The sequence below is a fragment of the Polistes fuscatus genome, unplaced genomic scaffold (genome assembly GCF_010416935.1).
Source record: "Polistes fuscatus isolate 324 unplaced genomic scaffold, CU_Pfus_HIC Scaffold3, whole genome shotgun sequence".
In the NCBI taxonomy this organism is placed as follows: domain Eukaryota; kingdom Metazoa; phylum Arthropoda; class Insecta; order Hymenoptera; family Vespidae; genus Polistes; species Polistes fuscatus.
This window is the reverse complement of record NW_025113107.1, coordinates 8,273,549-8,300,956: the sequence shown is the minus strand read 5'-3', so window position 1 is coordinate 8,300,956 and position 27,408 is coordinate 8,273,549. Positions and strand designations below refer to the sequence as shown.

At 25.2% G+C, this 27,408-nt stretch overlaps 3 protein-coding genes across 3 annotated transcripts; all 3 read left to right on the top strand.

Moving 5' to 3' along the window:
- Positions 1–3,640: 3,640 nt before the first annotated feature.
- On the top strand, positions 3,641–6,632 carry LOC122519314 (protein toll-like). The gene is made up of 6 exons (XM_043638685.1): positions 3,641–3,826; positions 4,031–4,516; positions 4,634–5,028; positions 5,103–5,400; positions 5,545–6,159; positions 6,246–6,632. Exons 1-6 carry the CDS (start codon positions 3,641–3,643, stop codon positions 6,561–6,563), a joined length of 2,298 nt encoding a protein of 765 aa, XP_043494620.1. The 3' UTR covers positions 6,564–6,632.
- A 10,007-nt stretch (positions 6,633–16,639) lies between these two features.
- LOC122519313 (phospholipase A2 inhibitor beta-like) lies at positions 16,640–19,528 on the top strand. Its single transcript, XM_043638684.1, has 6 exons — positions 16,640–16,825; positions 17,032–17,167; positions 17,757–18,024; positions 18,100–18,231; positions 18,772–19,153; positions 19,241–19,528. The coding sequence occupies exons 1-6, from the start codon at positions 16,640–16,642 to the stop codon at positions 19,526–19,528; spliced, it is 1,392 nt and encodes a 463-aa protein (XP_043494619.1).
- A 3,605-nt stretch (positions 19,529–23,133) lies between these two features.
- On the top strand, positions 23,134–26,029 carry LOC122519312 (protein toll-like). Its single transcript, XM_043638683.1, has 6 exons — positions 23,134–23,319; positions 23,527–24,016; positions 24,158–24,524; positions 24,600–24,897; positions 25,040–25,654; positions 25,742–26,029. The coding sequence occupies exons 1-6, from the start codon at positions 23,134–23,136 to the stop codon at positions 26,027–26,029; spliced, it is 2,244 nt and encodes a 747-aa protein (XP_043494618.1).
- Positions 26,030–27,408: the final 1,379 nt, after the last annotated feature.

Genomic DNA, 27,408 nt, shown 5'->3' with positions numbered 1-27,408 from the left:
TGGATTAAACTTGAGTGTAACGAAAAAGATAAGCAAAAGAAAATCAAATGGAAAGATAAAAAATTGTAGCGATAAAATAATTCTCTTTCTCGGACATTATACTCAAGTTTTTCATTTTTTTTTATTTACGTTAGATATTTGTTTAATGTAAATCTTTTACTCCTCTGTCACCATCATTATCGCTATCATTCTTTCTCTCATTTTCTTTCTTCTTCTCTTTCTCTTTCTCTTTCTTTTTATCACTGTTTTCATCGGCGTTCTTTTAGTTTTAATTTAATTTAAAGCATCTATTATTATTATTATTATAATTATTATTAATATTATCATTAATATTATCATTATAATATTATTATTGTTAATATTATTATTGATATTATTATATTATTATTATTATATTATTATTATTATTATTATTATTATTATTATTATTATATTATTATATTATTATTATTATTATTATTATTATTATTATTATTATTATTATTATTATTACTATTATTATTATTACTATTATTATTATTATTATTATGAACTCGTTAACTCGGTCGACTTTCTCTAGTCAGTAAATTTAAATAAAAATGAATGAGCGGTTAAACCACCGAATCGATTTCATTTACTAGCGTTAGATTCGTTTATACGCGTGCGAACGTTTAATTTTTTAATTATTGTTTATTTTGTTTCTGTCTTTAAGATCAACGATCGTTAACGATTTTATTGCCCTTTCGTTGCCTCATCGTCGTCATCATTTTTTTCTGTCAAGAGTTGAAACAGTTATGAGCATCGACAAAAATGTTCTAATTGTTTTATACATTTAATCATTTTTACTCATATTATTTTTTCAGTTTTAAAGAATTAAACCCATGTGGGATAAGAATCGTTACATTCGTTACGATTTATAATATTTTGTTGGTTTAATTTATTTTAATTTTCTTTTTCAATACAATTCGCAAATTTTCTATACGACTTATTTTCGATTATCGCATTTCTTATTTGCTTTTGAAGTGTCGTTTAAAACTCTCGAGTAAGACTATTTGCGAAAGGAGATAGGAGAGGGTATCTTCAAAACTACCTCGTATTCAGTATGTGTATATCTTTACGTGTCTGCGTATACATTGCTCCTCTCTTCTTTTCCTATCCTCCATTTTTCTACAACTCTCTTAACCCCAATTAATTAAACCTACGATTCTTTATTTAACATATTTTTTACATTTGTTACGACCAGTTAGCCTGCTGCGCATTTTGCTTTTATTCAAAACTGAAGAAAAAGGATTTTTTAAGTGAAAACGTTCTAACAATATCGAATTCTATTTTTAATGAATACTTAGGACAAATATTTGTTGCTTTTATTATTTCAGATTAATCATCGGAAACAACAAAAATTTAACGAACGTTGGATATTTATAATTTTGTTAAGTTCTTTTCTTTTTGTCAACGTCAATTCATAGCAAATGAAATACGAAGGGGGTGGGTTGACAAGTTTTGAGTCTCGAAAGAGAAAAATATACTTTTTTTATTCTCGAATTATCAGAAGTAAAGCAAGTACAGAATAACGTTACATCACTGCATATTTATTTTTAATCGTTTGTGAGTACCATGCAGCGCGATCGTGCTTTTTCTGTTTGGTGTCTAAAACTACGAATGCATTAGACTGGAAACACGAAAATAACTACACATTCGATGTATTTTCTTATAGTATAACAGAGCACAATCGCATTTTTAGACATTTTTCGACTAAATTTTTGCAAAAGTCTCTGGTATTAGAACACATGCCATTTTTTGCATGAAATACGGAACAAAATCAATGCTCGTGATGTGACGAATAACGAAAAGAGAATAAAGTGTAATGAAACGGCATAACAACATTCAAATACTAATTTTTGTCAGATAACTAAAGTCAGCAGTGTAGGGACAGTTAGTGAAATGGATGGGTGAATCTGTTCGAAACGAATAAAAAAGTACAGGGTACTGTTGACTCTCAAGATAGGCGAAATGTGGATAATTAAAGTATTTCAGTTTGTTTTTTCGTTTTATTAAAGAGCGTATACTTAAGTCATTAAAAGAAAATTTTTTTCAGGAAAATGGTTTTAACTATTAAATTAATTTTACATTTTATTATATATCCATGAAAACGATAGCAATTTATTTATTTATATATGAACTCGGGTGCTTTCGTAATCATTCGATTGATTCCGTAATGCTTTCATCAGGCACATTTATTTGTATACTGTGTCGTTCTTTCCAACCGAAAAATATTTGATTTTCGAATAACTGGTTGTTTACAGGTTGCGAATCTATAAACAGGGATATTAACTAACACGTAGAATCCTTAGCTTAAGTTTTTATGCGAATGTACTTCAACTTCTATATGTATAAATTATTTCCCTATCTCTATTGTTCTTCGTGTTTACAGAGAAGTAGGTACGTATTTGCAAAATCGTTATTTTGACCTAACATTTTAAATCGAAAAGAACAAAAAGACGTTATTTGTCTTTTAATTTAATTATTGTAAAATCTATTTAGTTTAACTTCATATGTTACTTATATCTATCTAAGAGTAAGATATCTTATTTATTGTTATGAAAGTAAGTATTAAATTCATCATTATATAAATTATTACCAACTTTTCTATTAGCTTCTAATCTTAATGACACTTTTATCTTCTTCACTCTTTCTATTTAAATCTTAAATATCTCTCAATCTTTTAATGAGTATTCTGTCTTTTAGTTTTTTTATTCAAAAGCTTATAAAATTTGAAATATAATTTTTATTTACAAATTACATATATCGAAGAAAAGAAATCATCAAATAAGAAATAGCATCATTGAGGCAAGTAATGGAGTCTACATCATAATATCGACAGTTTGACAAAATCATTCAACCAACACTTTTTTTCTCTGATCGTAGGTAAGTACATAAAAATGGGCAAAAAAAAAATAAAAAAATAAAATGAATTATCCAATAAATAAGACGCATAGGCAAAGTTACATCACATACTCTCTTTATTCAATCTAAATATAGAATATGTAAATGCAAAAGTTTGTATAAAAGTCGTTGTATTCAAACTTTTTCGGACCGTAGAATTTGAAAGAGTGTAAAAATATTTTATGGAACAATTGTTGGTAAAAAGATTAGTTTTTATTTTAGTTAACAACAGTTTTGTTTTCAGTTTTTAGTTAACAACATTGTGTTATTGTTATTTTGAAAAGAAATATTATATTTTTATATTTGTGGAAATTTCTATAACTTTTATTACTTTATTGACATTTTCTTATTTTAATTAATAATTAAAAATAAAATCTTATATGCAATACTTGAGAAGCTCCGCACCTGTCGGGTGTCCCACGAAATCTTATATCATTTTTCATGAATAATTGATATTTTGCAATAAAATAAAACCTTATTGTTAGGTACTAAAATATTATTTATTGTTTAATCGGTCATGCCATCTGGTCTCCTTAAAGTGACTGTAACGCATTTAATAATCGGAATTTTAATTTAAAATTTTACCTACAAATTTTGTCTTATGTATAACGTAAAGAAATGCAAAAGAAAGTTTTATTGTAATTATCACAGTAGTGTTCCCCCTTAAAGTATCTTACATTAGTTGTTCTTTTCTTTTGTAGTGGACTGATAACAAATAATGACTACCATATTCTTAATAATATTTTTTCTTATCTTTACAACAATCAACGCTAATACTGATCCATGCGATAAGAATCTAGCTTGTCAATGCTTGGTAAATGATTTAAACGACATAAAAATTATTTATAATATAGAAAACAGTGCGAAGTTTGGCATAAGCGTTAAAGCATGGTCAGATTTGCAGGTATATACTTAATAGCTTATTAATTTATTGCAACTCGGTTTAATTCAATTTAATTCTAACACAAATTATATTGCAATATTTATTACTATGTCGTATAAGTAGTCTGAAATAAAAAAGTTTAATTCTGGACCTAATATTTTTATGTTGTTCAATAAATAAACTTCCTATTTTCTTTAAATAAAGTTAATTGAAAATTTGTACCAGATCGATTGTAAAGAAATGGGAGGATGGAAAAACTTTTATTTCACGAGCGAACAATCCGGAAAGATACTTAATACGCTGGAGTTGAAACATTGCGAATTACCAAACACAACTACAATAAAAAATTTGGTCAAACAATTAGGAGTGGAAGGCACAAAAGCACTCATCTTTCAATCTTTTAAAGACCTTGGAGACACACTAAAACTAGAGCATCTAGAAGAATTTTCAAATGTGACAAAATTAGTTTTATCCCATAACGGTTTTACTAATATTTCAAATGATTTGTTTTGGTATTTTGATCGATTGGAGTACCTTGATATGTCTGAAAATAATCTTATACTACAAAAAGATATTTTCGCAGGAATACGGAATCTCAAGGAACTTAAGTTAAATGAAAATAATATGAAAGAGCTCGACCCTGAATTATTTTTTGATTTACATCTTCTAGAGTCTCTTAACCTTAAGGGAAATGCATTAACAAAACTCGATGTCAAAATATTTGACGATCTATCATCATTAAAAAATTTGGACCTAAAAATGAATTTCTTATCGAATTTACCGCAATTAATTTTTCATAATTTAAAAAGATTGGAAATAATTGATTTGTCGTATAATTTCTTTTTTAATATTCCATTAAAATTGTTTGATCAAAATAAAGAGTTGCGAAAAGTATTTTTGCATGATAATAAAATAGCTTTATTAACACTACCAGATAATTTTTTGGCGAATTTAGAAAATCTAGAAGAAGTCGTTTTGAGTAGTAATGCATTAGAAAATCTAACAGAAAATCTTTTCTGGGGCTCATCATCATTAAAATATATCTCTTTGAATTATAATATTCTTAAAACTTTACCCCAAAATATCTTTAGAGGTTTACAAAATGTTGAAAAACTCATAATAAATAACAACAAGATTGAAACTCTTCCTGAAAAAATTTTTAAAGATTTGAAAAAATTAAAACTAATCAACTTGTCCATGAATCGTTTTGATTCTATATCAAGGTACATTATTATGCAATTTATAGAAGATTTATTTGTCATCAATTTTTTTTTTTTAAAATATGAATATTTTTTAGAAATCTGTTTGAAGGTTTGACATCTTTGACTGAGCTAAACATGGAAAATAATCAACTGAAACATATCGAACCTGCGGCTTTATCTACCATTACAAATCTAACTATTGCTAGGTTCTCTTATAATCAGCTACAGTTAAACTATACAAGTACAGATCAGTCTCCTTTTTTTTATAACTATTTTCTCAAAGAATTGCATTTATCGAACAATAACATACAACATTTCAATTCCCATTGGTCGATAAATAAATTTTACTTAAGATTATTAGATTTGAGTCACAACAAAATAAGTACCATATCGGTAAATATTAAATTTTATTATTCAAACATATTCTCAAGTATTATTATTTTAATGGATTAAAATGATATGATCAAAAAATAAAACAATTATTTTTACTTCAATTTTCGTTTATATTCGATTTTATTTCTTTTTTTTCGTCTATAGGCAAGTGACCTCATTTTATCGTCAGAAAATATTCGAGTAGATCTAAGAAATAATAAAATAAGAAATATTGTGCTAAAAGATATCGAGAACTTGGCAGTGGGTCAAACTGAAAAACGTGACGTTGACATCCTCGTGCAATATAATCCGTTATTATGTGATTGTAACTTGTATGATCTGTTGCGTTACTTAAACGATGATATGCCCATTAATGTTTATAATTATATTGATATTATGGTGGATAATTTAACTTGTAAACACTCTAATGAAATAGACGGGCCAATAATTAAACAACTGAATTATACTACCTATAAATGTCTTGAACACGAATACTTTAAAATTAATGAAAACTGTCAATTTGGTTGTACTTGCAGTATAAGGCCTTATGACAGAACTCGAGTTTTAGATTGTTCAAACAGAAATATGTCTGTTTTCTTGATCGACAAGATGAATGTAAATTTCGTGGGAAAATACCCTTTAATATTAAATCTTACCGGGAATTTTTTAACGGAGATACCATCAATTGAAGCTGTGAAACCAATAAACGTAACAGGTTTATTGTTATCTAATAACAATATTTCTCAAATAACGGTCGACAAATTATTAAAAAGTCTCACAGTAAGTTATTCTTTATTCTATTATTTTTTCTTTCTTTCATAAGTAGTAATTACAAATTTTTCTGTTTTTTTCTTTTCTTTTTATAGGTATTAGAAATGCATAATAATAATATATCAAAATTAGATGAAAACGTGATGAGCTACTTTACTACTAGACCTTTTAAAGAATTTACTTTAAGTGGGAATCCACTTATATGTGATTGCGATACTGTAATTTTACTTAAATTCGTTCAATTAAAACGATCTCATTATAAGGATTTAGATAAATTAAAATGTAAGAGCATGGATCTTCCTATGTTCAATATGACCATTGAACAATTTTGTCCATCCATTCCACCACCTTCAGAACTCGACTATAGAGAGGAATTAAATGAAACGAGTACAGAGGTTTTGGCAGATTTCTAAGGAATGTAATAATATAAGTATAGTGATTTTTATCAGAAGATATTTTTTTCTCATTGCAATCATGATTATATTGTTTTAGCAACCATACTAAAACAATATAAAGCAGGGAGTGTAAATATTGTCATTTTTCTTATAGATGAAATTAGGTAAATAAAACGTTTATGAAAAATGACAACTCTGTAACTTCTCTTAAATTTTACTATACTGTATTAACATTAAGTGTAAGTTAATTCTATATATCTTATTATTATTTTTTCACGTAAAATTATAATCTTATATTTATTGTCATTTAATCATTATATATAATAATTTTTTATATCTTAATCGACGATGCTTGGAACAACGATAGTAGAATTCTTTTTTATATATTTTGAAAATTTGGCAATTATTATCTCTGTAATGTTGGTAATACTTTTTAAAATAAGAAAAACTACAATTCTTTCCGTATCCGAACAAAAATAGTAGCTTTCTACATAAATTACAAGTAAAAATAAAAAAATTCAGGAAGCGACGGGAAATATTTCTGAAAATAATATATCAAATATTATTTCAAATAGTTATATCTTTGCATTTGAGATAAAATAGAATTTTATATTATATTTTTATATTTATTGTAAATAAAATATTATATTTTATTCTAAAAAATAAAATACAATATTTTATTACAATAATCTAATGCATAAAATAAAAAATAATATAACACTGAATTTTTAATAAATATTATATGTTTGACAATCTTTAGTTTAAACTAAATTGTGAGAACGAATAACATAATGTAAAACGAAGTTATAGTTAAATTCGCAATATTTTCAAATAAACTTTTCTAAATGTTCTAAATTTTAGTACAAGTGTCTTTCAAATAAAACGTTTTCACACATCATTTTAAACAAATTTTACAATTAATAACATATTTATATTTTTTTTTTCGAAAGTTTTTCTTTTTAAAGAAGAAAAATGTTTATTTTTAAGAACCTAAACATTTTTTAACAAATAAAATATTTTTTCTTTAAAAATATATAATTTTCCGAAGAAATAAAATATATTATTTTTTGTAATATCATTCGTTGAATAAGTGATATATATTATTTTCAGAAGTATCATTTGTTGAACAAATATAATATGTTATTTATAAAAATATATGTATGACATAAAACATATTATTTATTTACCTTTAACGAAGTAAAACATTATTATAACTAGATCTAAACTTTGTTATTTTCTTGCGGTTTATAGCATATTTAACCATAATTTTTACTATATATAAAGTTCTAATTGCTTTCATAAGGATATGCTATTTTTTAAAAATCGTATGGATTCTAAAGAATATATTAATTTTGTTATTGTCGTTGGATTATCGATCACTAGTATAAACTATTCATTTTATATAATCGTAGGAGTATATTAAACAATTGTATTTTATGAAAATAAATCAATTTTTAATATTTCAAACGATGTTAATAATTTTTTCAATGATTACCTAAGTTTATACCAAGATAATACACATTTTTTCCTGTTAGAAAGATAAAAGATTACAAAAAATATTACGCATGTATATACAAATAATATTTAAATATATCTGTATATATTATCAGAGTTCAAAACGAAAATGTATACTATAATGCGCCGTTCCATTATTGTGCTTTATTATTTCAGTTCAACTGATTTGAAAGAGTTGTGCCTAGAATATACATCGTACGACTCAGTTGTATTTTTTAGGGTAGAGATGATATGGACCATTTGGAAAATCAGGATTTTTGAACACTGTGTAGGCATTATTAAAATGGCAGGCGTTTTTGAACAATGTAGGTAACAGAAGATTCGTTACGGACTTTTCCCAGGCATTGAAGATAATACTTAGGTATTCTACAGAATACCAAATGCTATTTATACAATGTTGAGCAGAATACATTATCGAACAACGGTACAAGAACAAAAGTTTCTTTTTTGTTTTATTCACGATCCTATACTTTAGTCATCAAAATAAAATATTTTTCAGGAAATTGGTTTTAACTATTAAATTAATTTTACATTTTAATGTATATCCATGAAAACGATAGTTTTTTATTTATTTGTACATGAATTCGGGTCCTTTCGCGATTATTCGATTGATTTCGTAATGCTTTCATCAAGCAAATCTATTTGTATAGTGTGTCGATATTTCCAACCGAAAAATATTTGATTTTCGAATAACTGGATGCTTACAGGTTGCGAATCTATAAACAGGGATATAACCTAACACGTGGTATCATAAGCTTAGGTTTTTATGCAAATGTACTTCAACTTATATATATAAATTATTTCCTTATCTCTATTGTTCTTCGTGTTTACAGAGAAGTAGGTACGTATTTGCAAAATCGTTACTTTGACCTAACATTTTAAATCGAAAAGAACAAAAAGACGTTATTTGTCTTTAATTAAATTATTGTAAAATTTATTTAGTTTAACTTCATATGTTACTTATATCTATCTAAGAGTAACATACTTTTATTTATTGTTATGAAAATAAGTATTAAATTCATAATTATAAATTATTACCAACTTTTCTATTAGCTTTTAATCTTAATGACACTTTTGTCTTCTTCTCTATTTCTATTTAAATCTTAAATATCTCTCAATCTTTTAATGAGTATTCTGTCTTTTAGTTTTTTATTCAAAAGCTTATAAAATTTGAAATATAATTTTTATTTACAAATTACATATATCGAAGAAAAGAAATCATCAAATAAGAAATAACATCATTGAGGCAAGTAATGGAGTCTACATCATAATATCGACAGTTTGACAAAATCGTTCAACCAACACTTTTTTTTCTTTGATCGTAGGTAAGTACATAAAAAAAATGGGCATAGAAAAAAAGAAAAAAATTAGATGAATTATTAAAAAAATAAGACGCATAGTCAAAGATACGCATCATACTCTCTTTATTCAATCTAAATATAGAATATGTAAATGCAAAAGATTGTATAAAAGTCGTTGTATTCAAACTTTTTCGGACCGTAGAAGAAGAAGAAGAAGTAAAAATATATTGTGGAACAATTGTTGGTAAAAAGATCAGTTTATATTTCAGTTTAAAAAGGTTAGTTTTTAGTTTATAGTTAACAACATTGTGTTATTGTTATTTTGAAAAGAAATATTATATTTTTATATTTGTGGAAATTTCTATAACTTTTATTACTTTATTGACATTTTATTATTTTAATTATTAATTAAAAATAAAATTTTATATGCAATATTTGAGAAGCACCGCCCCTGTTGGGTATCTCACGAAATCTTTTATCATTTTTCATGGAAAATTGATTTTTTGCAATAAAATAAAACCTTATTGTTAGGTACTAAAATATTATTTATTGTTTAATCGGTCATGCCATCTGGTCTCCTTAAAATGACTGTAACACATTTAATTATCGGAATTTAAATTTATAATTTTACCTACAAATTTTTTATTATCTATAATTTCAAGAAATACTAAAGAAAGTTTTATTGCAATTACTACAGTTTCTCCTTATAGTATCTTACATTAGTTCTTTTCTTTTTTAGAGGACTGGTAACAAACAATGACTACCATATTCTTAATTAGATTTTTCCTTATCTTTACAACAATTAACGCTAATACTGATCCATGCGAGAAGAATACAGCTTGTCAATGCTTGGTAAATGATTTAAACAAGATAAACATTCTTCACAATTCATTATACGGTCCGAAGTTTGGCATAAGCGTTAAAGCATGGTCAGATTTGCAGGTATATACTTAATAGCTTATTAATTTATTGCAACTCGGTTTAATTCAATTTAACTCTAACACAAATTATATTGCAATATTTATTACTATGTCGTATAAGTAGTCTGAAATGAAAAAGTTTAATTCTGGACCTATATTTTATATGTGTTCCTGAATAAACTCCTATTTTCTTTAAATAAAGTTAATTGAAAATTTGTACCAGATCGATGTAAAGAAATGGGAGGATGGAAAAACTTTAATTTAACGAGCGAACAATCAGGAAAGATACTCAATTCGCTGGAGTTTAAACATTGCGAATTACCAAAACACAAACTACAATAAAAAATTTGGTCAAAAAATTAGGAGTAGAAGATACAAATACATTGACCTTTCAATCTTTTAAAAAAACTTAACGATACACTCAAAGAGAGCATCTTCAAGAATTTTCAAATGTGACAAAATTAAATTTATCCCATAACGGTTTAACTAATATTTCATATGATTTGTTTTGGGATTTATACAAATTGGAATATCTTGATATGTCTGTAAATAATCTTATACTACCAATGAATATTTTCCAAGCAACACCGTATCTTAAGGGACTTGAGTTAAATGGAAATAATATGAAAGAGCTCGTCCCCTGGATTATTTGATTATTCAGTCTCTAGAGTTACTAGACCTTGTGGGAAATGAATAGTAGAACTCGATAACAAAATATTTGACGATCTATCATCATTAAAAATATGAAACCTAGGAACTAAATTCGTTATCGAAGTTACCGGAATTAATTTTTTCATAAATTAAAGAGATTAGAAATAATTGATTTATCTATAATAAATTTCTCTCTATTCCACCAAAATTGTTGATAAAAATAAAAAAGTACGACAAGTATTACTTTATCGTAACAAAATATTTATACCAACACTGCCAGATTATTTTTTGTCGAATTTAGAAGAACTAGAAGAAGTCGTTTTGAGCAGTAATGCATTTGTAAATCTAACAGAAAATCTTTTCTGGAACTCATCATCATTAAAATATATCTCTTTGAATAACAATTTTCTTGAAACTTTACCCCAAAATATCTTTAGAGGTTACTAAATGTTGAAAAACTCATAATTAATAACAACATGATTGATACTCTTCCTGAAGGAATTTTTAAAGATTTGAAAAAATTAAAACTGCTCGACTGTCATGAATCGTTTTGTTTCTATATCAGGTACATTATTATGCAATTTATAAAAGATTTATTTGTCATTAATTTTTTTTTATTTAAAATATGAATATGTTTTAGATATCTGTTTGAAGTTTGACATCTTTGACTGAACTAAACATGGAAAGAAATCAACTGAAACACATCGAACATGCGGCTTTACTACCATAGAAAATCTAACCATTGCTAGGTTCTCTTATATCAGCTACAGTTAAACTAACAAATATAATACGACTCCTTTTTTTATAATAATCTCAAAGAATTGCATTTATCGAATAATGAAATAGAACATTTCTTTTCCTATTTGCCGACTAATAAATTTACTTAAGATTATTAGATTTGAGTCAAACCAAATAAATACCATATCGGTTAATTGTCAAATTTTATTATTCATACAATATTAAAGTTTATTATTTTAATGAATCAAATGATATGATCGACAAAAAAAAACAATTATTTTTGACTTCAATAATCGTTTGTATTCAATCTATCTTCTTTTTTTTTTTATAGGCGAGTAACTTGATTTTACCGTCAGAAAAGATTCGAGTTGATCTAAACATATATTAAAGTATTATTATTTTAATGAATCAAAATGATATGATCGAAAAAGAAAACAATTATTTTGACTTCAATAATCGTTTGTATTCAATTCTATTCTTTTTTTTTTTATAGGCGAGTAACTTGATTTTACCGTCAGAAAAGATTCGAGTTGATCTAACTAAAGAACGTGACGGTTGTTATCTACGTGCAACATAATCCGGTTATTATGTGATTGTAACTTGTATGATCTTTTGCGTTATTTTCAACAATGATATGCCCATTAATGTTACATTCTACATTGATATTAGGGTGGATAATTTAACTTGTAAACACTCTAATGGATTGGAGGGGCCAAAAAAAATCAACTGGATTGGTTGTATTTGTAGTATAAGACCTTACGACAGAACTCGAGTTTAGATTGTTCAAACAGAAATATGTCTGTTTTCCTGATCGACAAGATGAATGTAAATTTCGTGGGAAATTATCCTTTAATATTAAATCTCACCGGGAATTTTTTAACGGAGATACCATCAATTAAAGCTTTGGAACCAATAAACGTAACAGGTTTATTGTTATCTAATACAATATTTCTCAAATAACGGTCGACAAATTATCAAAAAGTCTCACAGTAAGTTATTCTTTATTCTATTATTTTTTCTTTCTTTCATGAGAAGTAATTAACAAATTTTTCTGTTTCTTTCTTTTCCTTTTATAGGTATTAGAATTGCATAATAATAATATATCAAAATTAGACGAAAACGTGATAAGCTACTTTACTACTAGTCCTTTTAAAGAATTTACTTTAAGTGGGAATCCACTTATATGTGATTGCGATACTGTAATTTTACTTAAATTCGTTCAATTAAAGCTATCTCATTATAAGGATTTAAATAAATTAAAATGTAAGAGCATGGATCTTCCTATGTTCAATATGACCATTGAACAATTTTGTCCATCCATTCCTCCACCTTCAGAACTCGACTATAGAGAGGAATTAAATGAAACGAGCACAGAGGTTTTCGCAGATTTCTAAGGAATGTAATAATATAAGTATAGTGATTTTTATCAGAAGATATTTTTTTCACATTGCAATCATGATTATACTGTTTTAGGAGCTATACTAAAACAATATAAAGCGGTGAGTGTTAAATAATGTCATTTTTCTTATGGATGAAATTAGGTAAAAAAAATGTTTAGGGAGAAAGACACTCTGTAACATCTCTTCAATTTTACTACGCTGTATTAACATTAAGTGTGAGTTAATTCTATATATCTTATTATTATTTATTAACGTAAAATTATAATCTAATATTTATTGTCATTTAATCATTATATATAATAACATTTTATATCTTAATCGACGATGCTTGGAACTACGATAGTAGAATTTTTTGTTATATATTTTTAAAATTTGGCAATTATTATCTTTGTAATGTTGGTAATATTTTTTAAAAGAAGAAAAACTACAATTCTTTCCGAATCCGAACAAAAATAGTGGCTTTCTTCATAAATTACAAGTAAAGATAAAATAATTCAGGAAGCGATTGGAAATATTTCTGGAAATAATATATCAAATATTATTTGAAATAGTAGTTTCCTTGCATTTGAGATAAAATAGTATTTTAAATAATAAATCAAATTTCTTTTTATATTTGTTGTAAATTAAATATTATATTTTATACTAAAAAATTAAATACAATTTCTTATTAGAATAATCTATTGCATAAAAGAGGATACTATAACACTGAATTTTTTGTAAATATTATATGTTTAAAAATCTTTAGTTAAAAATAAATTGTGAAAACGATTAATATAATATAAAACGAAATTATATTAAGATTCGCAATATTTGCAAATATACTTTGCTAAATGTTCTAAATTTTAGTACAAGTATCTTTCAAATAAAACGGTTTTCACACACAATTTTAAACAATTTTTAAAATTAATAACTTATATATATTACTTTTTTTTAAGTTTTTCTTTTTAAACAAGAAAAATATTTATCTCTAGAACCTCAACAATTTTTAAACGAATAAAATATTTTATTTTCGAAAGTATGTAATTTTTCGAAGAAATAAAATATATTATTTTTTGTAATATCATTCGTTGAATAATTAATATATATTATTTTCAGAAGTATAATTTTTTGAACAAATATAATATGTTATTTTAAAAATATATGTATGACATAAAACAAATTATTTATTTACCATTTACGATGTAAAACTTTATTGTAACCAGCTCTGAACTTTGCTATTTTCTTATGATTTATAGCATATTTAACCATAATTTTTACTATATATAAAGTTCTAATATTGCTTTCTTAAAGATATGCTATTATTTATAAATCGTATGGATTTTAAAGAAGATATTAATTTTGTTATTGTTGTTGGATTATCGATCACTAGTATAAACTATTCATTTTATAATCGTAGGAGTATATTAAACAATTGTATTTTATGAAAATAAATCAATTTTTAATATTTCAAACGATGTTAATAATTTTTTCAATGATTACCTAAGTTTATACCAAGATAATACACATTTTTTCCTGTTAGAAAGATAAAAGATTACAAAAAATATTTACGCATGTATATACAAATAATATTTAAATATATCTGTATATATTATCAGAGTTCAAAACGAAAATGTATACTATAATGCGCCGTTCCATTATTGTGCTTTATTATTTCAGTTCAACTGATTTGAAAGAGTTGTGCCTAGAATATACATCGTACGACTCAGTTGTATTTTTTAGGGTAGAGATGATATGGACCATTTGGAAAATCAGGATTTTTGAACACTGTGTAGGCATTATTAAAAATGGCAGGCGTTTTTGAACAATGTAGGTAACAGAAGATTCGTTACGGACTTTTCCCAGGCATTGAAGATAATACTTAGGTATTCTACAGAATACCAAATGCTATTTATACAATGTTGAGCAGAATACATTATCGAACAACGGTACAAGAACAAAAGTTTCTTTTTTTGTTTTATTCACGATCCTATACTTTAGTCATCAAAATAAAATATTTTTCAGGAAATTGGTTTTAACTATTAAATTAATTTTACATTTTAATGTATATCCATGAAAACGATAGTTTTTTATTTATTTGTACATGAATTCGGGTCCTTTCGCGATTATTCGATTGATTTCGTAAGGCTTTCATCAAGCAAATCTATTTGTATAGTGTGTCGATATTTCCAACCGAAAAATATTTGATTTTCGAATAACTGGATGCTTACAGGTTGCGAATCTATAAACAGGGATATAACCTAACACGTGGTATCATAAGCTTAGGTTTTTATGCAAATGTACTTCAACTTATATATATAAATTATTTCCTTATCTCTATTGTTCTTCGTGTTTACAGAGAAGTAGGTACGTATTTGCAAAATCGTTACTTTGACCTAACATTTTAAATCGAAAAGAACAAAAAGACGTTATTTGTCTTTTAATTAAATTATTGTAAAATTTATTTAGTTTAACTTCATATGTTACTTATATCTATCTAAGAGTAACATACTTTTATTTATTGTTATGAAAATAAGTATTAAATTCATAATTATATAATTATTACCAACTTTTCTATTTGCTTTTAATCTTAATGACACTTTTGTCTTCTTCTCTAATTCTATTTAAATCCTAAATATCTCTCAATCTTTTAATGAGTATTCTGTCTTTTAGTTTTTTTATTCAAAAGCTTATAAAATTTGAAATATAATTTTTATTTACAAATTACATATATCGAAGAAAAGAAATCATCAAATAAGAAATAACATCATTGAGGCAAGTAATGGAGTCTACATCATAATATCGACAGTTTGACAAAATCGTTCAACCAACACTTTTTTTTCTTTGATCGTAGGTAAGTACATAAAAAAAAAAAAAAATGGGCATAGAAAAAAAGAAAAAAATTAGATGAATTATTAAAAAAATAAGACGCATAGTCAAAGATACGCATCATACTCTCTTTATTCAATCTAAATATAGAATATGTAAATGCAAAAGATTGTATAAAAGTCGTTGTATTCAAACTTTTTCGGACCGTAGAAGAAGAAGAAGAAGTAAAAATATTTTGTGGAACCATTGTTGGTAAAAAGATCAGTTTATATTTTAGTTTTAAAAGTTTAGTTTTTAGTTTTTAGTTAACAACATTGTGTTATTGTTATTTTGAAAAGAAATATTATATTTTTATATTTGTGGAAATTTCTATAACTTTTATTACTTTATTGACATTTTATTATTTTAATTATTAATTAAAAATAAAATTTTATATGCAATATTTGAGAAGCACCGCCCCTGTTGGGTATCTCACGAAATCTTTTATCATTTTTCATGGAAAATTGATTTTTTGCAATAAAATAAAACCTTATTGTTAGGTACTAAAATATTATTTATTGTTTAATCGGTCATGCCATCTGGTCTCCTTAAAATGACTGTAACACATTTAATAATCGGAATTTAAATTTATAATTTTACCTACAAATTTTTTATTATCTATAATTTCAAGAAATACTAAAGAAAGTTTTATTGCAATTACTACAGTTTCTCCTTATAGTATCTTACATTAGTTCTTTTCTTTTTTAGAGGACTGGTAACAAACAATGACTACCATATTCTTAATTAGATTTTTCCTTATCTTTACAACAATTAACGCTAATACTGATCCATGCGAGAAGAATACAGCTTGTCAATGCTTGGTAAATGATTTAAACAAGATAAACATTCTTCACAATTCATTATACGGTCCGAAGTTTGGCATAAGCGTTAAAGCATGGTCAGATTTGCAGGTATATACTTAATAGCTTATTAATTTATTGCAACACGGTTTAATTCAATTTAACTCTAACACAAATTATATTGCAATATTTATAACTATGTCGAATAAGTAGTCTGAAATGAAAAAGTTTTGATTCTGGACCTAATATTTTATATGTTGTTCAATAAATAAACTTCCTATTTTCTTTAAATAAAGTTAATTGAAAATTTGTACCAGATCGATTGTAAAGAAATGGGAGGATGGAAAAACTTTAATTTAACGAGCGAACAATCAGGAAAGATACTCAATTCGCTGGAGTTTAAACATTGCGAATTACCAAACACAACTAAAAAATTTGGTCAAAAAATTAGGAGTAGAAGATACAAATACATTGACCTTTCAATCTTTTAAAAAACTTAACGATACACTCAAAAGAGAGCATCTTCAAGAATTTTCAAATGTGACAAAATTAAATTTATCCCATAACGGTTTAACTAATATTTCATATGATTTGTTTTGGGATTTATACAAATTGGAATATCTTGATATGTCTGTAAATAATCTTATACTACCAATGAATATTTTCGAAGCAACACCGTATCTTAAAGGGCTTGAGTTACATGGAAATAATATGAAAGAGCTCGTCCCTGGATTATTTGATTATTTACAGTCTCTAGAGTTACTAGACCTTATGGGAAATGAATTAGTAGAACTCGATAACAAAATATTTGACGATCTACCATCATTAAAAAATTTGAACCTAGGAATAAATTCGTTATCGAAGTTACCGGAATTAATTTTTCATAAATTAAAGAGATTAGAAATAATTGATTTATCTTATAATAAATTTCTCTCTATTCCACCAAAATTGTTTGATAAAAATAAAAAAGTACGAGAAGTATTACTTTATCGTAACAAAATATTTATACCAACACTGCCAGATTATTTTTTGTCGAATTTAGAAGAACTAGAAGAAGTCGTTTTGAGCAGTAATGCATTTGTAAATCTAACAGAAAATCTTTTCTGGAACTCATCATCATTAAAATATATCTCTTTGAATCACAATTTTCTTGAAACTTTACCCCAAAATATCTTTAGAGGTCTACTAAATGTTGAAAAACTCATAATTAATAACAACATGATTGATACTCTTCCTGAAGGAATTTTTAAAGATTTGAAAAAATTAAAACTGCTCGACTTGTCCATAAATCGTTTTGTTTCTATATCAAGGTACATTATCATGCAATTTATAAAAGATTTATTTGTCATTAATTTTTTTTTATTTAAAATATGAATATGTTTTAGATATCTGTTTGAAGGTTTGACATCTTTGACTGAACTAAACATGGAAAGAAATCAACTGAAACACATCGAACATGCGGCTTTATCTACCATTAGAAATCTAACCATTGCTAGGTTCTCTTATAATCAGCTACAGTTAAACTATACAAATATAAAACAGACTCCTTTTTTTTATAATAATCTTCTCAAAGAATTGCATTTATCGAATAATGAAATAGAACATTTCTTTTCCTATTTGCCGACTAATAAATTTTACTTAAGATTATTAGATTTGAGTCATAACCAAATAAATACCATATCGGTAATTGTCAAATTTTATTATTCATACATATATTAAAGTATTATTATTTTAATGAATCAAAATGATATGATCGAAAAAGAAAACAATTATTTTGACTTCAATAATCGTTTGTATTCGATTCTATTTCTTTTTTTTTTATAGGCGAGTAACTTGATTTTTCCGTCAGAAAAGATTCGAGTTGATCTAAGATATAATAATATAAGAAATATTGTGCTATACAATATCGAGAACTTGGCAATTGGTCAAACTAAAGAACGTGACGTTGTTATCTACGTGCAACATAATCCGTTATTATGTGATTGTAACTTGTATGATCTTTTGCGTTATTTAAACAATGATATGCCCATTAATGTTTATAATTACATTGATATTAGGGTGGATAATTTAACTTGTAAACACTCTAATGGATTGGAGGGGCCAAAAATAAATCAACTGGATCATACCACCTATAAATGTCTTGAACACGAATACTTTAAAACTCTAGAAAACTGTCAATTTGGTTGTATTTGTAGTATAAGACCTTACGACAGAACTCGAGTTTTAGATTGTTCAGACATAAATATGTCTGTTTTCTTGATAGACCAGTTAAAAGTTAATTTCGTGGGAAATTATCCTTTAATATTAAATCTTACCGGGAATTTTTTAACGGAGATACCATCAATTGAAGCTTTGGAACCAATAAACGTAACAGGTTTATTGTTATCTAATAACAATATTTCTCAAATAACGGTCGACAAATTATCAAAAAGTCTCACAGTAAGTTATTCTTTATTCTATTATTTTTTCTTTCTTTCATGAGAAGTAATTAACAAATTTTTCTGTTTCTTTCTTTTCCTTTTATAGGTATTAGAATTGCATAATAATAATATATCAAAATTAGACGAAAACGTGATGAGCTACTTTACTACTAGTCCTTTTAAAGAATTTACTTTAAGTGGGAATCCACTTATATGTAATTGCGATACAAAATATGTATTTGAATACGTCAAAATAATGCGTTTTAATTATAAGGATCTAAATAATGTAAAATGTAAGAACATGGATCTTCCTTTGTACAATATGACCATTGAACAATTTTGTCCATCCATTCCTCCACCTTCAGAACTAGACTATAGAGAGGAATTAAATTAAACGAGCACAGAGGTTTTGGCAGATTTCTAAGGAATGTAATATTATAAGTATAGTGATTTTTATCAGAAGATATTTTTTTCTCATTGCAATCATGATTATACTGTTTTAGGAGCTATACTAAAACAATATAAAGCGGTGAGTGTTAAATAATGTCATTTTTCTTATGGATGAAATTAGGTAAAAAAAATGTTTAGGGAGAAAGACACTCTGTAACATCTCTTCAATTTTACTACGCTGTATTAACATTAAGTGTGAGTTAATTCTATATATCTTATTATTATTTATTAACGTAAAATTATAATATAATATTTATTGTCATTTAATCATTATATATAATAACATTTTATATCTTAATCGACGATGCTTGGAACTACGATAGTAGAATTTTTTGTTATATATTTTTAAAATTTGGCAATTATTATCTTTGTAATATTGGTAATATTTTTTAAAAGAAGATAAACTACAATTCTTTCCGAATCCGAAAAAAAATAGTGGCTTTCTTCATAAATTACAAGTAAAGATAAAATAATTCAGGAAGCGATTGGAAATATTTCTGGAAATAATATATCAAATATTATTTGAAATAGTAGTTTCCTTGCATTTGAGATAAAATAGTATTTTAAATAATAAATCAAATTTCTTTTTATATTTGTTGTAAATTAAATATTATATTTTATACTAAAAAATTAAATACAATTTCTTATTAGAATAATCTATTGCATAAAAGAGAATACTATAACACTGAATTTTTTGTAAATATTATATGTTTAAAAATCTTTAGTTAAAAATAAATTGTGAAAACGATTAATATAATATAAAACGAAATTATATTAGGATTCGCAATATTTGCAAATATACTTTGCTAAATGTTCTAAATATTAGTACAAGTATCTTTCAAATAAAACGATTTTCACACACCATTTTAAACTATTTTTAAAATTAATAACTTATATATATTAGTTTTTTTTAAGTTTTTCTTTTTAAACAAGAAAAATATTTATCTCTAGAACCTCAACAATTTTTAAACGAATAAAATATTTTATTTTCGACAGAATGTAATTTTTCGAAGAAAAAAAATATATTTTTTTTGTAATATCATTCGTTGAATAATTAATATATATTATTTTCAGAAGTTTAATTTTTTGAACAAATATAATATGTTATTTTAAAAATATATGTATGACATAAAACAAATTATTTATTTACCATTTACGATGTAAAACTTTATTTTAATCAGCTCTGAACTTTGCTATTTTCTTTTGATTTATAGCATATTTAACCATAATTTTTACTATATATAAAGTTTTAATTGCTTTCTTAAAGATATGCTATTATTTATAAAACGTATGAATGTTAAAGAAGATATTAATTTTGTTATTGTTGTTGGATTATCGATCACTAGTATAAACTATTCATTTTATAATCGTAGGAGTATATTAAGCAATTGTATTTTATGAAAATAAATCAATTTTTATTATTTCAAACGATGTTAATAATTTTTTCAACGATTACCTAAGTTTAAACCAAGATAATACACATTTTTTCCTGTTAGAAAGATAAAAGATTACAAAAAATATTTACACATGTATATACAAATAATATTTAAATATATCTGTATATATTATCAGAGTTCAAAACGAAAATGTATACTATAAAGCGCCGTTCCATTATTGTGCTTTATTATTTCAGTTCAACTGATTTGAAAGAGTTGTGCCTAGAATATACATCGTACGACTCAGTTGTATTTTTTAGGGTAGAGTTGATATGGACCATTTGGAAAATCAGGATTTTTGAACACTGTGTAGGCATTATTAACAATGGCAGGCGTTTTTGAACAATGTAGGAAACAAAAGATTCGTTACGGACTTTTCCCAGGCATTGAAGATAATACTTAGGTATTCTACAGAATACCAAATGCTATTTATACAATGTTGAGAAGAATACATTATCGAACAACGGTATAAAAACAAAAGTTTCTTTTTTTGTTTTATTCACGATCCTATACTTTAGTCATCAAAATAAAATATTTCTCAGGAAAATGGTTTTAACTATTAAATTAATTTTACATTTTAATGTATATCCATGAAAACGATAGTTTTTTATTTATTTGTACATGAATTCGGGTCCTTTCGCGATTATTCGATTGATTTCGTAAGGCTTTAATCAAGCAAATCTATTTGTATACTGTGTCGTTATTTCCAACCGAAAAATATTTGATTTTTGAATAACTGGATGCTTACAGGTTGCGAATCTATAAACAGGGATATAACCGAACACGTGGTATCATAAGCTTAGGTTTTTATGCGAATGTACTTCAACTTCTATATGTATAAATTATTTCCTTATCTCTATTGTTCTTTGTGTTTACAGAGAAGTAGGTACGTATTTGCAAAATCGTTACTTTGACCTAACACTTTAAATCGAAAAGAACAAAAAGACGTTATTTGTCTTTTAATTTAATTATTGCAAAATCTATTTAGTTTAACTTCATATGTTACTTATATCTATATAAGAGTAAGATACTTTTATTTATTTTTATGAAAATAAGTATTAAATTCATAATTATATAATTATTACCAACTTTTCTATTAGCTTTTAATCTTAATGACACTTTTGTCTTCTTCTCTATTTCTATTTAAATCTTAAATATCTCTCAATCTTAATGAATACTCTGTCTATTAGTTTTTTTATTCAAAAGCTTATAAAACTTGAAATATAATTTTTATTTTCAAATTACATATATCGAAGAAAAGAAATCATCAAATAAGAAATAACATCATTAAGGCAATTAATGGAGTCTACATCATAATATCGACAGTTTGACAAAATCTTTCAACCAACACTTTTTTTTCTCTGATCGTAGGTAAGTACATAAAAGAAAAAAAAATGGGCATAGAAAAAAAGAAAAAAATTAGATGAATTATCAAATAATGAGACGCATTGTCAAAGTTACGTCACATACTCTCTTTATTCAATTTAAATATAGAATATGTAAATGCAAAAGATTGTATAAAAGTCGTTGTATTCAAACTTTTTCGGACCGTAGAATTTTAAAGAGTGTAAAAATATATTGTGGAACCATTGTTGGTAAAAAGATCAGTTTATATTTTAGTTTAAAAACGGTTAGTTTTTAGTTTTTAGTTAACAACATTGTGTTATTGTTATTTTGAAAAGAAATATTATATTTTTATATTTGTAGAAATTTCTATAACTTTTATTACTTTATTGACATTTTATTATTTTAATTATTAATTAAAAATAAAATTTTATATGCAATATTTGAGAAGCACTGCCCCTGTTGGGTATCCCACGAAATCTTTTATCATTTTTCATGGATAATTGATTTTTTGCAATAAAATAGAACCTAATTATTAGGTACTAAAATATAATTTATTTTTTAATCGGTCATGCCATCTGGTCTCCTTAAAGTGACTGTAACACATTTAATTATTGGAATTTTAATTTAAAATTTTACCTACAAATTTTTTATTATGTATAACGTCAAGAAATACAAAAGAAAGTTTTATTGTAATTATCACAGTAGTGTTCCCCTTTAAAGTATCTTATATTAGTTCTTTTCTTTTGCAGTGGACTGGTAACAAACAATGACTACCATATTCTTAATAACATTTTACCTTATCTTTACAACAATCAACGCTAATACTGATCCATGTGAGAAGAATGCAGCTTGTCAATGCTTGGTAAATGATTTAAACAAGATAAACATTCTTCACAATTCATTATACGGTCCGAAGTTTGGCATAAGCGTTAAAGCATGGTCAGATTTGCAGGTATATACTTAATAGCTTATTAATTTATTGCAACTCGGTTTAATTCAATTTAACTCTAACACAAATTATATTGCAATATTTATTACTATGTCGTATAAGTAGTCTGAAATAAAAAAGTTTAATTCTGGACCTAATATTTTATATGTTCTTCAATAAATAAACTTTCTATATTTTCTTTAAATAAAGTTAATTGAAAATTTGTACCAGATCGATTGTAAAGAAATGGGAGGATGGAAAAACTTTAATTTAACGAGCGAACAATCAGGAAAGATACTCAATTCGCTGGAGTTTAAACATTGCGAATTACCAAACACAACTACAATAAAAAATTTGGTCAAAAGATTAGGAGTAGAAGATACAAATACATTCACCTTTCAATCTTTTAAAAAACTTAACGATACACTCAAAAGAGATCATCTTCAAGAATTTTCAAATGTGACAAAATTAAATTTATCCCATAACGGTTTAACTAATATTTCATATGATTTGTTTTGGGATTTATACAAATTGGAATATCTTGATATGTCTGTAAATAATCTTATACTACCAATGAATATTTTCCATGCAACACCGTATCTTAAGGGACTTGAGTTACGTCTAAATAATATGAAAGAGCTCGTCCCTGGATTATTTGATGATTTACAGTCTCTAGAGTTACTAAACCTTATGGGAAATGAATTAGTAGAACTCGATAACAAAATATTTGACGATCTATCATCATTAAAAGATTTGAACCTTGGAATAAATTCGTTATCGAAGTTACCGGAATTAATTTTTCATAAATTAGAGAGATTAGAAATAATTGATTTATCTTTTAATAAATTTCTCTATATTCCAGCAAAATTGTTTGATAAAAATAAAAAAGTACGACAAGTATTACTTTATCGTAACAACATATCTATACCAACACTGCCAGATTATTTTTTGTCGAATTTAGAAGAACTAGAAGAAGTCGTTTTGAGCAGTAATGCATTAGTAAATCTAACAGAAAATCTTTTCTGGAACTCATCATCATTAAAATATATCTCTTTGAATCACAATTATCTAAAAACTTTACCCCAAAATATCTTTAGAGGTCTACAAAATGTTGAAAAACTTATAATAAATAACAACATTATTGAAACTCTTCCTGAAAGAATTTTTAAAGATTTGAAAAAATTAAAACTGCTCGACTTGTCCATGAATCGTTTTGTTTCTATATCAAGGTACATTATTATGCAATTTTTAAAAGATTTATTTGTCATTAATTTTTTTTTATTTAAAATATGAATATGTTTTAGATACCTGTTTGAAGGTTTGACATCTTTGACTGAACTAAACATGGAAAGAAATCAACTGAAACACATCGAACATGCGGCTTTATCTACCATTAGAAATCTAACCATTGCTAGGTTCTCTTATAATCAGCTACAGTTAAACTATACAAATATAATACGGACTCCTTTTTTTTATAATAATCTTCTCAAAGAATTGCATTTATCGAATAATGAAATAGAACATTTCTTTTCCTATTTGCCGACTAATAAACTTTACTTAAGATTATTAGATTTGAGTCACAACAAAATAAGTACCATATCGGTAATTATCAAATTTTATTATTCAAACATATATTAAAGTATTATTATTTTAATAATTCAAAATGATATGATCAAAAAAGAAAACATTTATTTTGACTTCAATAATCGTTTGTATTCGATTCTATTTCTTTTTTTTTTTATAGGCGAGTAACTTGATTTTACCGTCAGAAAAGATTCGAGTTGATCTAAGATATAATAATATAAGAAATATTGTGCTATACAATATCGAGAACTTGGCAATTGGTCAAACTAAAGTACGTGACGTTGTAATCTACGTGCAACATAATCCGTTATTATGTGATTGTAACTTGTACGATCTTTTGCGTTTTTTAAATGATGATATGCCCATTACTGTTTATTATTACATTGAAATTAGGGTGGATAATTTAACTTGTAAACACTCTAATGGAATGGAGGGGCCAAAAATTATTCAACTGGATCATACCACCTATAAATGTCTTGAACACGAATACTTTAAAACTCTAGAAAACTGTCACTTTGGTTGTATTTGTAGTATAAGACCTTACGACAGAACTCAAGTTATAGATTGTTCAAAAAGAAATATGTCTGTTTTCTTGATAGACCAGTTAAAAGTAAATTTCGTGGGAATGTTTCCTATAATATTAAATCTTACCGGGAATTTTTTAACGGAGATACCATCATTTGATGCTACGGAAACACTAAACGTAACAGGTTTATTGTTATCTAATAACAATATTTCTCAAATAACGGTCGACAAATTATCAAAAAGTCTCACAGTAAGTTATTCTTTATTCTATTATTTTTTCTTTCTTTCATGAGAAGTAATTAACAAATTTTTCTGTTTCTTTCTTTTCCTTTTATAGGTATTAGAATTGCATAATAATAATATATCAAAATTAGACGAAAACGTGATAAGCTACTTTACTACTAGTCCTTTTAAAGAATTTACTTTAAGTGGGAATCCACTTATATGTAATTGCGATACTAAATATGTATTTGAATACGTCAAAATAATGCGTTTTAATTATAAGGATCTAAATAATGTAAAATGTAAGAACATGGATCTTCCTTTGTACAATATGACCATTGAACAATTTTGTCCATCCATTCCTCCACCTTCAGAACTAGACTATAGAGAGGAATTAAATTAAACGAGCACAGAGGTTTTGGCAGATTTCTAAGGAATGTAATATTATAAGTATAGTGATTTTTATCAGAAGATATTTTTTTCTCATTGCAATCATGATTATACTGTTTTAGGAGCTATACTAAAACAATATAAAGCGGTGAGTGTTAAATAATGTCATTTTTCTTATGGATGAAATTAGGTAAAAAAAATGTTTAGGGAAAAAGACACTCTGTAACATCTCTTCAATTTTACTATGCTGTATTAACATTAAGTGTGAGTTAATTCTATATATCTTATTATTATTTATTCACGTAAAATTATAATCTTCTATTTATTGTCATTTATTCATTATATATAATAACTTTTTATATCTTAATCGACGATGCTTGGGACAACGATAGTAGAACTCTTTGTTATATATATTGAACATTTGGCAATTATTATCTTTGTAATGTTTGTAATATTTTTTAAAAGAAGAAAAACTACAATTCTTTCCGAATCCGAATAAAAATAGCGGCTTTCTACATAAATTACAAGTAAAGATAAAAAAATTCAGGAAACGATTAGAAATATTTCTGAAAATAATATATCAAATATTATTTTAAATAGTTATTTCTTTGCATTTGAGATAAAATAGTATATTAAATATTAAATCAAATTTTTTTTTATTTTTATTGTAAATAAAATATTATAGTTTATTCTAAAAAATTAAATACAATATTTTATTACAATAAGCTAATGCATAAAATAGAGAATATTATAACAATGAATTTTTAGTAAATATTATACGTTTGACAATCTTTAGTTTAAACTAAATTGTGAAAACGAATAACATAATGTAAAACGATGTTATAGTTAAATTCGCAATATTTGAAAATATACTTTGCTAAATGTTCTAAAATTTAGTACAAGTATCTTTCAAATAAAACGTTTTTCACTCAACATTTTAAACAAATTTTATAATTACTAACATATATATATTATTTTTTTTAAAGTTTTTCTTTTTGAGCAAGAAAAATAATTATCTTTAAAACCTCAACATTTTTTAAACAAATAAAATATTTTATTTTCGAAAGTATATAATTTTTCGAAGAAATAAAATATATTATTTTTTGTAATATCATTCGTTGAATAATTAATATATATTATTTTCAGAAGTATCATTTGTTGAACAAATATAATATGTTATTTAAAAAATATATGTATGACATAAAACAAATTATTTATTTACCATTTACGATGTAAAACTTTATTATAACCAGCTCTGAACTTTGCTATTTTCGTATGATTTATAGCATATTTAACCATGATTTTTAATATATACAAAGTTCTATTTGCTTTCATAAGGATATGCTATTTTTTAAAAATCGTATGGATTTTAAAGAATATATTAATTTTGTT

Bases quoted from the DNA above. Each gene is read 5' to 3' on its own strand.
- LOC122519312 (XM_043638683.1), top strand. From the start codon at position 23,134: ATGACTACCATATTCTTAATAACATTTTACCTTATCTTTACAACAATC. The intron at 24,017-24,157 runs AAATATTTGACG...TCTATATTCCAG, and splicing joins ATTAGTAGAACTCGATAACA to CAAAATTGTTTGATAAAAAT. The intron at 24,525-24,599 runs GTACATTATTAT...AATATGTTTTAG, and splicing joins CGTTTTGTTTCTATATCAAG to ATACCTGTTTGAAGGTTTGA.
- LOC122519313 (XM_043638684.1), top strand. From the start codon at position 16,640: ATGACTACCATATTCTTAATTAGATTTTTCCTTATCTTTACAACAATT. The intron at 16,826-17,031 runs GTATATACTTAA...AATTTGTACCAG, and splicing joins AAGCATGGTCAGATTTGCAG to ATCGATTGTAAAGAAATGGG. The intron at 17,168-17,756 runs GTAGAAGATACA...TGTCGAATTTAG, and splicing joins ATTTGGTCAAAAAATTAGGA to AAGAACTAGAAGAAGTCGTT.
- LOC122519314 (XM_043638685.1), top strand. From the start codon at position 3,641: ATGACTACCATATTCTTAATAATATTTTTTCTTATCTTTACAACAATC. The intron at 4,517-4,633 runs GTCAAAATATTT...ATAATTGATTTG, and splicing joins ATGCATTAACAAAACTCGAT to TCGTATAATTTCTTTTTTAA. The intron at 6,160-6,245 runs GTAAGTTATTCT...TTCTTTTTATAG, and splicing joins AATTATTAAAAAGTCTCACA to GTATTAGAAATGCATAATAA.